Source organism: Eleutherodactylus coqui, chromosome 1 (assembly GCF_035609145.1).
Source record: "Eleutherodactylus coqui strain aEleCoq1 chromosome 1, aEleCoq1.hap1, whole genome shotgun sequence".
NCBI lineage: Eukaryota > Metazoa > Chordata > Amphibia > Anura > Eleutherodactylidae > Eleutherodactylus > Eleutherodactylus coqui.
This window is the reverse complement of record NC_089837.1, coordinates 161,239,287-161,252,946: the sequence shown is the minus strand read 5'-3', so window position 1 is coordinate 161,252,946 and position 13,660 is coordinate 161,239,287. Positions and strand designations below refer to the sequence as shown.

The following is a 13,660-nucleotide window of genomic DNA, read 5'->3' as shown; positions in this document are numbered from 1 at the left end:
TAGATGTGGTTATAAACCAAAGAAGGAAGATATTACACTGGTGTTTTTTAAATAGTTTTATTATTAATTCTCTTTACTTCTGACAAGAGTAAAAATAAGTTGTGTAAAAGTGAATTATACTTTAACCCCTTAAAATCTATACGGGATAAATTTACAGTGCTTGGTCCTGGGCTTTAATACTGGCCAATAGCAAAAATACAGCACAGGATTAACGCCTCTGCTTCTGCAATCAAGCAGGAGCAGGTCGGGTCTTCAACTGTCAGGCACAACCGAAAACCCGGAGGAGAAGGTAGAAGTGGTTATCATGGCCGCATAACAGGAGAAAAACCCGTTCATGTGTTTAAGCCCCCCGGCTGTCTGAATATGCCCATGGACTTGTGTTGTGCAAGAATTTTGTACACAAAAATGATCAAACAGAACTCGGATGCCATCTGTGTGCTGGCCGATTTTCACGGAGCCAATTCACTGCATGTCCTGCTCTTGCCCTTGAAAATGGATGAGAGCAGGACATGCCATGTTTTTTTCACACGATGACAAGCTTTTATGGGTTCTGTGTGATGTCTTTAAAAGACATAGACAGCACACAAACCGAAAATACATCTGTCAGATGGAATCTCAGGCTGGGTCTCCACGCTATAGCAGCTACATGCAGTTGAAACAAGAGGCACATGTAATGGCCAGTGGCTGCACAATTTGCCAGTAAGTTGGCAATTTTATGTATGCTCACATTGAACATCTTGAATGTTGATGGTTTTTTTTTTGGGGGGGGGGGGGGGGGTTGCGGCATGACACAAAATCTACAAGAAAAAAGTTCATGACATCTGTCCAAAGTCATAGATTTTCCGTTTACTTAATTTGGGATTGGATTTCATATGGATTTTGATGTGGAAACATGGAATCCAGAACATGTGAATAGGGCATATTATAGTCACTAAGGAGAATCCAGAGACCATGGAAAGCCAAATCTAAAAAAAAGGGAAATTGCCTCTCTTGTTTCTTTGGGATCTCTCTAGCTGAGTGGCATGATACCATCAAAATATGCAATACTACATACTCAATACTATTGATGCTGATAGAATTATTGATGATAGGACTGATGATGTTGATAATCTCAATCATGATATTGTCACCAATTATGTTCTTGTTGATGCCATTAATATTGATGACAATCATACGGCTCTTGATAATGCTATTAAAGGGAAACTACATTATGGGGTCAATTGTGAGGGAAAGGGGAGTCCAAGAAGGTATGTTTCATACTCACTTGGTGCCTTGTTCCTGTTCTAGGTTCCCACGAAGTTGGCACACGAGCACACAGTGTGACTCTTGTCAGATAGCTCTGTTGGCATGCTCTCCCATAGAGATAAATGGGAGAGCACCTGCATAGAGCTGTTTGAAAGGAGTCACACTGTCTGCACGTGTGTTATTACCACTTCTGTCCTATCTTTTACAGAATACACAGTGATCGATGATCCTCTGGTGCCTCTACATAGTAGAGCTGTTTACTATAAACCTCTCACAGTAAGTAATCAGGATGTTTTTAAACGTTTCACATTTATTGTTTGTACTCTTGTTTTTGAGGACATTGTCCCAGTCAATAAGGTTAATGGCATCACTAAACTGATCGAATTTAGCCTTCCTAAAGTTTAGTAGTTTTTGTAGCTCCCCTATAAAACTCTCTTTTGAAGTACAAGTTGAAATGTATATATTGTGGTCACTATTTCCCTGGTGCCCCCTAATCTGTACCCCTGTTATTCTGTCAGGTCTGTTGGTTAGTATTAAGTCCAATATATCCATCCGTTCCTCTAGTCGGGTCCTGTACAAGTTTAAGGTAATTATCCTAAGTAATTGACAGAAAGTTGTTATTTTTATGAGATCAGCAGCTTTTGGCTTCCCAGTTTATATCCGGATAGTTAAAGTCCCCCATAATAATTACCGTATTGTGATTTGCTGCTTCATCTATTTGCTTAAATAATAGCTTTTCAGTAGCTTCTGTTATATTTGGTGGTTTATAGAAAACCCCTATGAGAATTTTATTTTTGTTTTTCCCTCCATGTATTTCCACCCATAGAGACTCCACATGTTCATCTCCGTCCCATATATCTTCCCGTAATGTGGGCTTTAAACAGGATTTTACATAGAAATAAACCCCTCCCCTGTAGCGTCGAGTGTATTTGCGCATGCACTCATCTGAAGAAGCCCTTAGTCTGTGTTATCACAGAGCAAAACCGATTGTGGCCAAGACACCACCCATCTGCAGCAGCCAATGGCCACATGATCTTGCCAGCATTATCTACAAGATCCTTCAGCCATTGGCTGCTATGGGTGGGTGAAGTATCAGCCACAAGCAGTTATGGCGATAACACAGCTTTGTTTACCAAAATTAGGACACTGAAAGGTAGAATATGTTACATCTGTGCATTTTAATTTACATTTCATATTAAAAATGTATTTTAGCTATCTACAGCAGAAGAGACAGTGTATTACAGTTAGCAGCTATTATCTTGGCTGTATACCCGCTCTAAAGGGATCTATACCAGCAGGGATATTCAGTGCTTTTAGTCACTAGATTTTCACTGAATATAAGATCATCTTGTCCCTTTTATATAGATTGACTGTCTTTTCTGCTCTTTTGGGGGAGGTTTGACACACAATTTTTGGAGATAGAAGGTGTGTTTTACTACACTTGCGTAATCCGCAGGATATTGGTTTGAACTACTATATTGTGAGGATGGTGAATATTCTCCAATGTTTTGGCCAGGGCCTTACTTTATATTATTCTCTTGTAAGGAGCTATGTGTAGAGGTATTATCCTACGGTTTACTTTTTCTGCACCTCCAACTTGTCTAAATTGTGCCGTACACCCAGTGTGGTCTTTAAGTAAAGTTCTGCCAGGCCATGCTGATTCCCAGGGACCTGAGGTACATTACAAAGTGTGCGAGGGTCACCGAGGGGTATCGGAATGGTGGTGTACCTGTGACAAGGCCTATCCCTGTTCACAAGTTTATTAGGCACCGCTCTCCAAAGGTTGTCCAGAAGAGGCCCAGCGCTGCCCTGGCCAAGGCTACGTGCGCGCTCCAGAAGGGAGCGTGGTATGTGCCACCATGACAAGCAACCATCTTACCCTCCCAGCTTCTCAACGTGTGCCCTGTGTCTGGGGTCACCCTATGGGATGCTGCACTACAGTACCAAACCTCTGCTATAAAATATGGTATCTGCTATTGTGTACTATTGGTCATCTAGAAAATAGTTAAAAGACGAAGCTTAAAAAATATAAGAGCTTTATTCTGTAATCCCAATGTACACAAAATGAAAGTTATACAATCATGCACCCTGGACTGCAATTGCGTCACCATACTGTACTTTACAACCCTAATCTTGTAGTTGCCAAATATATTGTATGCAGGGTGACACCAATGGTACATCATTTACATACTCTTTGTTTTGGGTATATACATGCATTCCAGTTTGGCAAAGTAAATGTGAAATAATTTAGCCATAAAATACCTCGGCTGCAGATGCTGTAGTAATATAATATATTAGTAGAATGTTTCATTCTTAGAAAAGTATATTTGCTGGTTAGAATATGTTGACATTCATATGTGAGAGCAGATGGAACATGACTGTTGGCCATGTCTACTCAGTATAATGCACAGGAACATGGACTACGGAAACCTTAAAAGAGTCAATATACAACACAGACAAAATAAACCACCCTCTGAACGCTGCTGCATGTACAAGACCAACATTTATTTACATCAACAGGGTTTCGTGGAGGAGTTGGTCTTCAGAGTCGAGTGTCCAGAAGTGTAGAGGGTGCATGTCACTTTTGGTTATACGCTCTTGGAACTTCAAGATGCCACAATAGCCTAGACCTAAGCTAGGAGTTAGCTATACCCAGCTCAGCTTTCCATTGTGTTTCTTATCATTTAACTATGCTCTTCCATCAAGCCTGAAGAAGCACTCTGTATAAAATACTGATATCTTACAATTCTCCATGAAACTCTGGTGACTTCAAATATACCATAGTTGATTATGTACATGTATCAAATTTGGAGTGCGGTTTGTTTTCTCTGTGTTTGACATTACTGAAGGTCCTTGGGCAACAATGACCCAAAATTGCACAAGGCAACGCAAATTTTACCATCCAAGAGGCAAGTGTGGCCATTGAATATTAAAGGTCAATGTAAAAATTACACATATATGAATTGCTCCAGGACATGATAAACTGACATTTTAGATTGATTCAAGTATAGGCTGCAGGTCAAAGGATAGAGTAGCCTATGACAATGATAGTGCAAAAGTCTAACACAAATGTACGGTAAATCATGCAGCGGAAGCAGCAGCATGGTCAGCAAGAACAGATATGAGTATAATGTACAACATATCAACTGAGAAAATATTGGTATTTGAAATCGATGTTTGCTTCCTTGCTCCAAAATAGATTGTTTGCCAGAAAACGTCTTTAAACATGTTATATACAGAATGCTATATTTGCAAAGTTATTGTTTTGAGTCACAATTAGAAAGCATTTCAGAAAGGAAAAGTCAAAGCGAGTGTTTCATGAAGACAACCCTTTCCCACTCTCCCTATATCAGCCAGACTGGAGAGCCACAGACAAAATGCGTCTCTCAATCTGGCCGACCTTCTCCAAAATGAAAGGCTATAATGTAATACCACACTTCATCACTGTATAGTCAGTCACAACTTCCCCTGGTGTTATCAGCTCTTTGTGGGTGGGTTTCTGAAACCGAACGCACAGTGATCTGGTGATTCCTAGGCCAGTTTTAATTTAATAAGGGGTTTCTCTGATGAGACTACTTCTTTAAAAGGGTTTTGTCATTAAAAAAAATCTATACTCCCCTAATTCCCCAGCTTCCCGTCAGACTCCTTCCCGCATCTTCTCCTTGCTGATCTTGTCCAGTGCCCCGGGTCATGTCACCTGCAGTCTTGTTATGAAGCTTGCATTCCTCGCATTCTTCTTCTGGCAGGTCAGTGAAGGTCACGTCCCTGTGACGTAGCGCTCACTGGCTAGGAAGGAATGCTATTGTATTGCAGGGACAACGGGCATGTGCAGTTTCTGCTAAAGCTTGGCACTCCTTGCTGGGCTGTGAACTGTGACGTAGCATACATTGCCGGGCAGGAAGAAAACTGCCTGTAAATGTATGTAACGTCACAGGAAGCAGAAGAATCAGTCAGCTAGAGATGAGGTAAACCCCCCCCATCCCCGATTGCAGAAGACAGCAGAAGATCAGCGAGGAGAAGATCTGGTAACTTGACTCCCTGGGGAGAAATAGGTAAGTATTAGAGATGAGCGAACGTACTCGTCCGAGCTTGATGCTCGGGCGAATATTAGGGTGTTCGGGATGTTCGTTATTCGTAACGAACACCACACGATGTTCGGATGTTCGGGTTACTTTAACTTTCTTCCCTGAGAAATCATTTCTATATGCGCTCAATGGGGCCGGCGGCAGCAGCGCCAACCCCATTGAGAACATATAGAAGACAAATCCTTCTTCTCTGCCACAGCTGTAACAGCTGTGACAGAGAAGAACGATGTTTGCCCATTGAATTCAATGGAACCGGCAATACAGCCGACTCCACTGAATGCAATGGGCTGCCGGCGATCGCGGGATGAATTGTCGGAAAGGGGTTAAATATATAAGCCCTTTCCTGCAATTCATCCAGAAATGTGTAAAAATAAAAAATATATATATACTCACCTGGTGCCGACAGACGGAGTTCAGCGCGGCAGGCTGCAGTTCTCCTGAACTGCTCTGAACAGCTGTGAGTAGTATTCAGCAGCCGGGGATTTAAAATCCCCGCCTGCTGAATAAGATGCCTCTGAATGGTCACAGCCTGACCAATCAGAGGCCAGCCCTCACTCACACCCATTCATGAATTCATCGGCGAAATACAAAAATGTTCCGGTCGCCCATTGACTTCAATGGGGTTCGTTATTCGAAACGAACACCCGAACATCGCGGGAAGTTCGTTTCGAATAACGCGAACCCGAACATTTTGGTGTTCGCTCATCTTTAGTAAGTATAGAATTTTTTTTTTGTATGACAGAACCCCTTTAAGGGTGCCTTTACATGCCTTGACCAATCTGCAGTAACTGCTTGCAGATCACAGCTGATTGCCAGATTGCAACTGGACTTGCCATTGTTTTATTTGGTAAGTCCAGGTACAGACCAGCAATTCGTCATCTGCATGCGGTTACCGCAGATTGACCACAGCGCGTATAAGCTTCCTGATAAGGATAGTCTGATGGTCTGTGGCTATATTTATTATCTGCTAGATTTATTCTAGGAGTCGGACTCCTTTAATCCAATGACGACTGTGCTATGCTACAATCATTGAGTTATAGTTCATTTGTGACAGCATGTACCAGTGTTTTGACAGAACAAGAAAATTCCTCATTAGGAGCGTATTGAGTGTGTATTAAACCCATTTGCTGCAGTCAGATCCAATACTAATGACATTCAGTATAAGACGATGAATGGCAGTGAAAGTTTCTATGAAGGTGATGATATCCTGCTGCATAGAGAAGACAATAACGCTATTACATCGATGATGATGATAATGCCTATAATCCTCTATGATGTAAAATATAGAGGATAATGATAGACCTGGTGATAATAATGACAATAGTGCAAGAAGAAGATATCATCAACGTAATGTAACAGGTATGTAGGTGTGAATTCTGGTGGTGGAGGGTATCATAGTTGCATTTAATTCCTTATTGTAAACATTGTATTTATTTCTGGTTAATTTTTACTGATTAGATTGCACTGCTTCAAAAAGATCAAAAGTAAATTTAGAATTTGTACCATATACATCTAGAAGCTTCCCTTCTTTAAGATGATTTCACATGCAGGTTTTTGAAACCGTTTTTCATGCAGTCTTTGAGCCAAAGCCAGAAGTGGATCCAAAAGGAATGGGAAACATAAAGGAAGGATGTATATTACTTCTTCCTGTTAGATCCACTTCTGCTTTGGCACAAAATACTGCATAAGAAACAGTCACAAAAACCTGCATGTTAAACCACTCTAATGGTCCCTTTACTCAAGGGTAAGCGTATTTGCACGCATTTTTTGCAGAATGAAACTTGCGTATTCGTGTGCGCAACTGTGGTTTTTCCAGCACTTTTTGCGCACACAAGTAGAGATGAGTGAGTATACTCGCTATGGGCAATTGCTCGAGCGAGCATTGCCCTTAGCGAATACCTGCCCGCTCGGGAGCAAAGATTCGGCTGCCGGCGGTGGGTGGGGAGCTACGGGGGAGGGCGGGGAGGAACGGAGGGGAGATCTCTCTCTCCCTCTCTCCCTCCCCCGCTCCCCCTGCTGACTGCCGCAACTCACCTGTCACCCGCGCCGGCAGCCGAATCTTCTCTGCTGAGCGGGGAGATACTCACTAAGGACAATGCTCGATCGAGCAATTGTCCTTAGCGAGTATGCTCGCTCATCTCTACACACAAGTCATGCGCAATTGCATGCTCAAAGAAATATGCACCGAGGTTCCCAGCCATTGAAATAGCTAAATTCTCTAATGAGTACCAGATGTGTTATTATACTGCACAACTGTGCAGGAAAATAGAGCATGCCGCATTTTGTTTTTGCGCAACGCAGTTGTGCACGTGAAATACGCACTTGTGAATGAACCCATTGAAATCAATAGCTTCTATTTTTTTGCATATTGCGTGGCAAATTTGGCCGTGTGAAGGAGCGCTTAGGGATCATTTCTAAAATCACAAACAACAATCGCAACCTGTCAACAATGTGCAAATTAGAAGATACATTCTTCATCTTTGATACAATGCTGTGATGGCATATAGAAACATGGCAAGGCCATGCAATATAATAAGAACCATTAGGTGGACATGAATGAATGCGATGTTTGTTTCCATCTAATACAGTTCAATAGATTATTTTACATTCCCACATGTGTTCAAATTATCCCTATATTTAAAGGGGTTTCCAGCTTTTAAATATTGATGACTTATCCTCTTGAGTTGCGAACCCCACTGATCAACTCAGTCATCAATAGTTCAAAGCTGGACAACATTATAATTGTAATCTGGAATTACACAATAGTACAGAGATATAAGAATCCTATACCACAGGCAACAGATCCAAGAAAGGATTAACATGCTAAAAGCAATGGATCACGGGCTTTTCATGACCACTGTCATTATCTTCCTAACTTTTATTAAGGTGTCCAGTGGTCAGGAAAGCAAACTGATGTAATAAAATTGTAGAGAGGATTGTGAAGATAGTCCCATAATAAAAAACCAAGGAGATTGGTGCAGTTTAGCTGATATATAACCTATTATAGAGCATACGAGGGATATAATTGGAAGTTAGGATGATAACAAACATGGATAAGAAAGAAATTGGCACATTCACTAATTTATGAAATGATACATATCAGTCAGTGACACATTAATACTTTCAATATTGAGTTAACATGGTCTCATGATCTCCACAAGCGAAAATTATGATATCATGAAATGGTTATCTCCAGCAAAATTATACTAAAATTATATTTTTCCCCTTTCCAATCCAATTTGTATCCTGGTTTTCCTAGGGGGCTTACTCTTTTTCTGCCATTATACAACGGCGCTATATGCTGGCTAATGCCAGTACTGCATGAGGTGACACATTGGATAGGCTCAGACAGCAGAGAGGCTGGCAATATACCGTAAGAGAACCCCGACGGACGTCTTCCAACATAGGAGCTGTACAGCCTCAAATCATAATGTCTTCAGACGTAAGTGGATTGGAAAGGGTTAAGGTCTATATGGGGATGTAAAGTAATTCATCCAAAAATTCCAGTACAGACATTAGAAAAGCAAAAATGTAGAAGTGACAGTATCCATATAAGTCAAATCAGCTTAGGAATTTATTGTCACTTCCAATACATGGCGCTACGTTTCAACCCATGAGGTCTTTATCTGGTGTGGGTTGAAGTGTACAGTTATGTGCTGGTAGCAACTAGAAATTTGTAAGTTGATTGAACCTATATGGATGCTGTCATTTCTACATGTTTTCAGTTATTGTATGATGTCATGGTCATAATATCAGTGTTTTTGTGTTTGATGTACATATGGAATGTGCTGGTTTCTAATCATGACCAAAACAAATGTAACACTACAACTGACATAACAGCTTCATCAGTATAAAACCATAAAAATGCAAAATAACTTTAAATAATCTTTTTGTCCAAAAGATGGGGATGACTACATTAGCTTGCTCCAAATCTGTGCAGTTGATAGAAAATACATTGCGGTTAATATTACAGCAAAATATCATTCACTCTATGTGCATCCATTACAACTATTGGTTTCCTATGAAGTGTTCGCACCTGCAAAAGATAGGACGTGTGTGCCTATAATGCACGCTGGTAAGGTCCATGCTGCGCGTAAAGACATTGTGTGATGTCCGTTAATCCCTGCGGGGAGTCTCACTCATCACTGAACACTGTGACAGCACTGTCACAGTGTTCAGGGATTAGGGGTCTGCAGCGGGGACGAAAGGATCCCCTGCCAAAGCTGCCGCAGTGGACCAAGATGCCATCCCATTGCTTTCAATGGGGCCAGCGCTGCTGTCGCCCCATTGAAAGCAATGGAATGAAGGCAACCCCTGCAGCAATGATTTTCACTTAGCGCTGTCTCTGATTGGTCACAGCACTCAGCAAATCAGCGGCAGCACTTTCTGGAGGCGGGGATTTTTCAATCCTTGGCCACCAGAATACAGATGAAGACTGATGGGAAGAAGAGCCGGAGAGCGCTTCTAGGTGAGTTAAATTTTTTAATTTTTTAACAGCTAGGGATGATTTTCGGGGTGAGTCTTATTTTTCATGCCACCCCCTGAAAATCACCCCCCAGAGGATAGCATCGCGGTCCTCTGCCACAGCTGTGACAACTGTGGCAGGGGATTCTTTTGTGCCTGTGGGGAGTCCCATCATCACTGAACACTGTGACAGTGCTGTCACAGTGTTCAGTGATGAGGGGACCTTAATGGAGCAGTTGCGTTTCTACAGTGAACGGGCATCTGAAACTTTGCCCGTTGAAGGCCTGCACATGTTAAAAAAAAGGACGGAGCTTCGGCCACGCACATTTTTTTTGCGCACATAGGCGCATCAAAAAAAACGCTCGTCTGACCGAGCCCTTAGAAAGTAATGTTTTATTCCGTAAATAATAAAAAATAGGCTTTTTGGATGTGCAGTAAATAGCATCAATATATTTTCTATGCACGAGAAGAGCTCTCTAGTCTTTCCTTTGTAGATGTTAAGGGACATGGTACCCTCCATTAACATGGAAGCAAGAATGTGATTACCATCACTTGGATATGTACTGTAGGAAGGTTAAGCCCCTTCTGGGTATAAGGTGCTCAGTAAGTTTAAAGACTTCAACTGCTCCTTCTTGGTAGGTGCCAGCAGTTCAGTAACCAATCTTGGCTTGTGTTCAGGTCTTACTGATGACCCATTTCTAGTGTGAAACGTAAAGGCTTCATGGTTGTCATCTATGGCCTCAGCCTCTGTTGGCGGTCAAAGGAACATTTTGTCATTTCAGGTTTCTGGTGTCTTAGCAGGATATTGTCCCTCTGAAGATGTCACCTTTAACTCTAATTACACCATTGTTCGTGGATGTCACTGGCCCAAAACCATCTGTGGTCATAAATCAATAGTGCGATTCGCCATAAATAGGAAGATCTGTAAATTTCATTTATTTTGTTGTTGTCAGGAAATGATCTTCTGCATATGTCAAGAAGTCAATGGACCATACACTTCAGGGGGTGACGAGGGCCCAGTAACCCCTTGTCAGTTAGTATGGAAGGCACACTTAGACATTCTTCTCCTGATTTAGACACAAGGAGTATTTGTGCTGTGGTGGAACATACATTATCAAAGCCCTCAATGGATCACCACACAGAACATTTCTCAGCCGGGTTCATGGGGGAATTTCTTGGGCAGTGGAATACTCTTCCAAACTCTTCAAACTGAGAGACGCTACCCATAACCCTAAAACAGAAGCAAAAAGGAATATAGTAAAAGGATATAGAAGTAAGACAGAGATGATTCGACACTGATGGAGGAGGGCTGAATATATAAGGAAGCTAAACACTAGAATAAGGGGTGCAATCTGAGCTTATTTGGGGAAACAATGTCAGGAAATATTTTGTTATTGAATGAGTAGTAGATGCTTGGAACAAACTTCCAGGAGATGTGGCTAAGAAATCAACAGTAAATGAATTCAAGCTGCCTGGGAGAAGCTTAGATCTATCCTAAGAGAAAAGAGGGAATAATAAAAGGGCAGACTAGATGGACCAGGGGGTCGTTTTCTCCCATCAATCTCATGCTCACATACAGTATGCTTATAGTACTCAAAAAATGAAAGCTGCATTGTGATTGATTGCTATGGGCAACAAAGACTATTTTATCGATCTGCCCCAAAAGTATTTCTTAGGCCGCCTGCAGACGGGCGGGTCGGATCTGGCGGCTGCGGGACCCGACCCGAGCGCCTGCAGAGAGCAGCGCATACTCACCCGCTCCCCGCAGCTCCGGCTCTTTCATGTGCCGGCTGCTGGGCAGCCGGCGCATGTGCAGACCGGAGCCGGCGGGTGAGTGACATTTCTGTGTGGGGCTCGAGCCCCGCACAGAAATAGGACATGACGCCGTTTGTTTGCCGTGGCCGTCTGCATAGGATTGCGTTTGTTAAAGCAATCCTATGCAGGCTTCCAGCGGCAGAAATCCCGTGGGAAATCTCGCCGTGGAATTTCCGCCCGTGTGCAGGCGCCCTTAAGAAGAGCAATCTCTGTTGCTGATTGAACTGCAATAAGGAAGCATGGCTCCTGAGCTATCAAGCTTGATTGCTGTGTCAATCTACAAATGCACATATATTAATCTCTTTATAACCCTATTTAATAGCAATCATTGTGGAAACTGAATCACATCAATACTTTAAACTAATAAATTATATTATGGTGAACAAGAAGCAATAACATAATGTGAGTAATCATTGGCATCATATGGAGGATGGAGATGACACATTCAGTGGGATGCAATCCGTTTACAAGTCATCAAATCAATCGTTCCTGTAATCGTGTATTAGTCATACCGGTAATGTTCAGGAGCATGTTTATCCGTCAACACTTGAAGGTATATAGATTGAGACCTTCTCTTAATACACCAATTCTGAAAAAAGGATAGTTAAAATAAATTCTGACGTTTTTCCATATGTCTGATATATCCGTGTTGCTAAAGCTTAACCTACACTATAATATTTCCAGTTCTTATAGTGAAGTTATCCTTTGAAAAAACTGAAGCAATGTAGAAAAAAACTGAGAAAACCTTCCCCAATGGCTCAGTAATATTCCGTTTACTGTCCATCAGTCTTGGAATTCAAGTCGGTGTACTGTGATTCTAGCACAGGAGGTTAGAGGTTATTCTAATATTTGGGAAGGAGACATCAGTTCTAAATAATTGTTCTAAGTGTTTGGTTCTGTCTCTCAGTATGTGTGGTAGATATGCTGTGTGTATATATAATGTGGATCATATTGTGAATTTAAAATGGGTATTCAGGTTTCGAAACTGTGCCCAATGTACTGGTCTCAGATTTCTCTTAAATTTACACAGAAAATGCTAAATGAAACCTTAATAAATTCTATTGTAGGTAATTTAGAAGCTACTTGTGGTCTAAGCAGAGCTGGCATTAGGTGGGGGGTAAAACGGGTGATTTTTCAGTGCCCTCATTACCAAAGGGACCCCTGGTTCAGATACCAGTGGATTTGGAGGTTATGGCAATATGGGTGCAATCTCCCCAGGTCTGTCCCTACTTCCTCTGTGAGCCGTGAAGCAGCCTCTTGTGCAGTTACTAATTCCTTCTCCTGACTCTGTCTCCTACAGTCCACTCAGCAGAAACTCAGAGATAGCCAGGAGGAGGATTCAGCTAGCTGCACAAAATGTAACAAGATAATGACACAAGTAACTGTGAGGGCATAAAGTGGGCATTAATATATTGTGTTTGGAGCACTATTACATTATGGGGGTACATAGAGGGCTTTATTACTTTATGGGATAACGTTATCTTATGGGGGGGACATAAAGTGGGCTCTATTTACTTATAGGCTCATTTTACCTTATGGGCACACAAACAGAGCTCTATTAACGTATAAGGTCACTTTTACCTTATGAGGGCCAAAAGAGGCACTATTATCTTTATATGGGCACAAAGCGGGCACTATTACCATACCGGGATATAAAGGAGACACTATTACCTTCTGAGGGCACAAAAGAAGCACCAATACCTTATGGGGCACAAATGCGGCACTATTATCTTGTAAGGGTACAAAGGGTGCACTATTATTGTAGAGGAGCATAAAAACTGCACCATTACTTTATGGGGGCACTATAACTGTAGGGCTCTAAATTCAGGTAGTGGCAGGATGGAGAGTTTGAATTCAAGGGATGAGTCATTCTTCATGGGAGTCTGAGCCCAGGTAGAATAAAGATAAGCAGTAGAGGTGTGAAACTAATTGACAATGTCATGGTCCTGTTGATCAGGCAGACAGTGTCAGAGAAACTCAGACTACATATCCATAGTACAAATGATCTTGAGAAGGAAGGAGCCATAGTGTAGTTTACCACTGCATCCTCT

General features: G+C 41.8%; 1 protein-coding gene across 2 annotated transcripts in view; it reads right to left on the bottom strand.

The window, feature by feature from the left end:
• Window positions 1–10,751: 10,751 nt before the first annotated feature.
• The window catches only part of ECEL1 (endothelin converting enzyme like 1), a 69,523-nt gene continuing 66,614 nt past the window's right edge, over window positions 10,752–13,660 (bottom strand). For both annotated transcript variants that reach the window (XM_066590207.1, XM_066590214.1), the window contains exons 16-17: window positions 12,122–12,198; window positions 10,752–11,025 (exon numbers count right to left, since the gene is read on the bottom strand). In XM_066590207.1, the coding sequence (XP_066446304.1) occupies window positions 10,926–11,025; window positions 12,122–12,198 (177 nt within the window). In that variant the 3' untranslated portion in view covers window positions 10,752–10,925. The remainder of the gene's footprint in view (window positions 11,026–12,121; window positions 12,199–13,660) is intronic.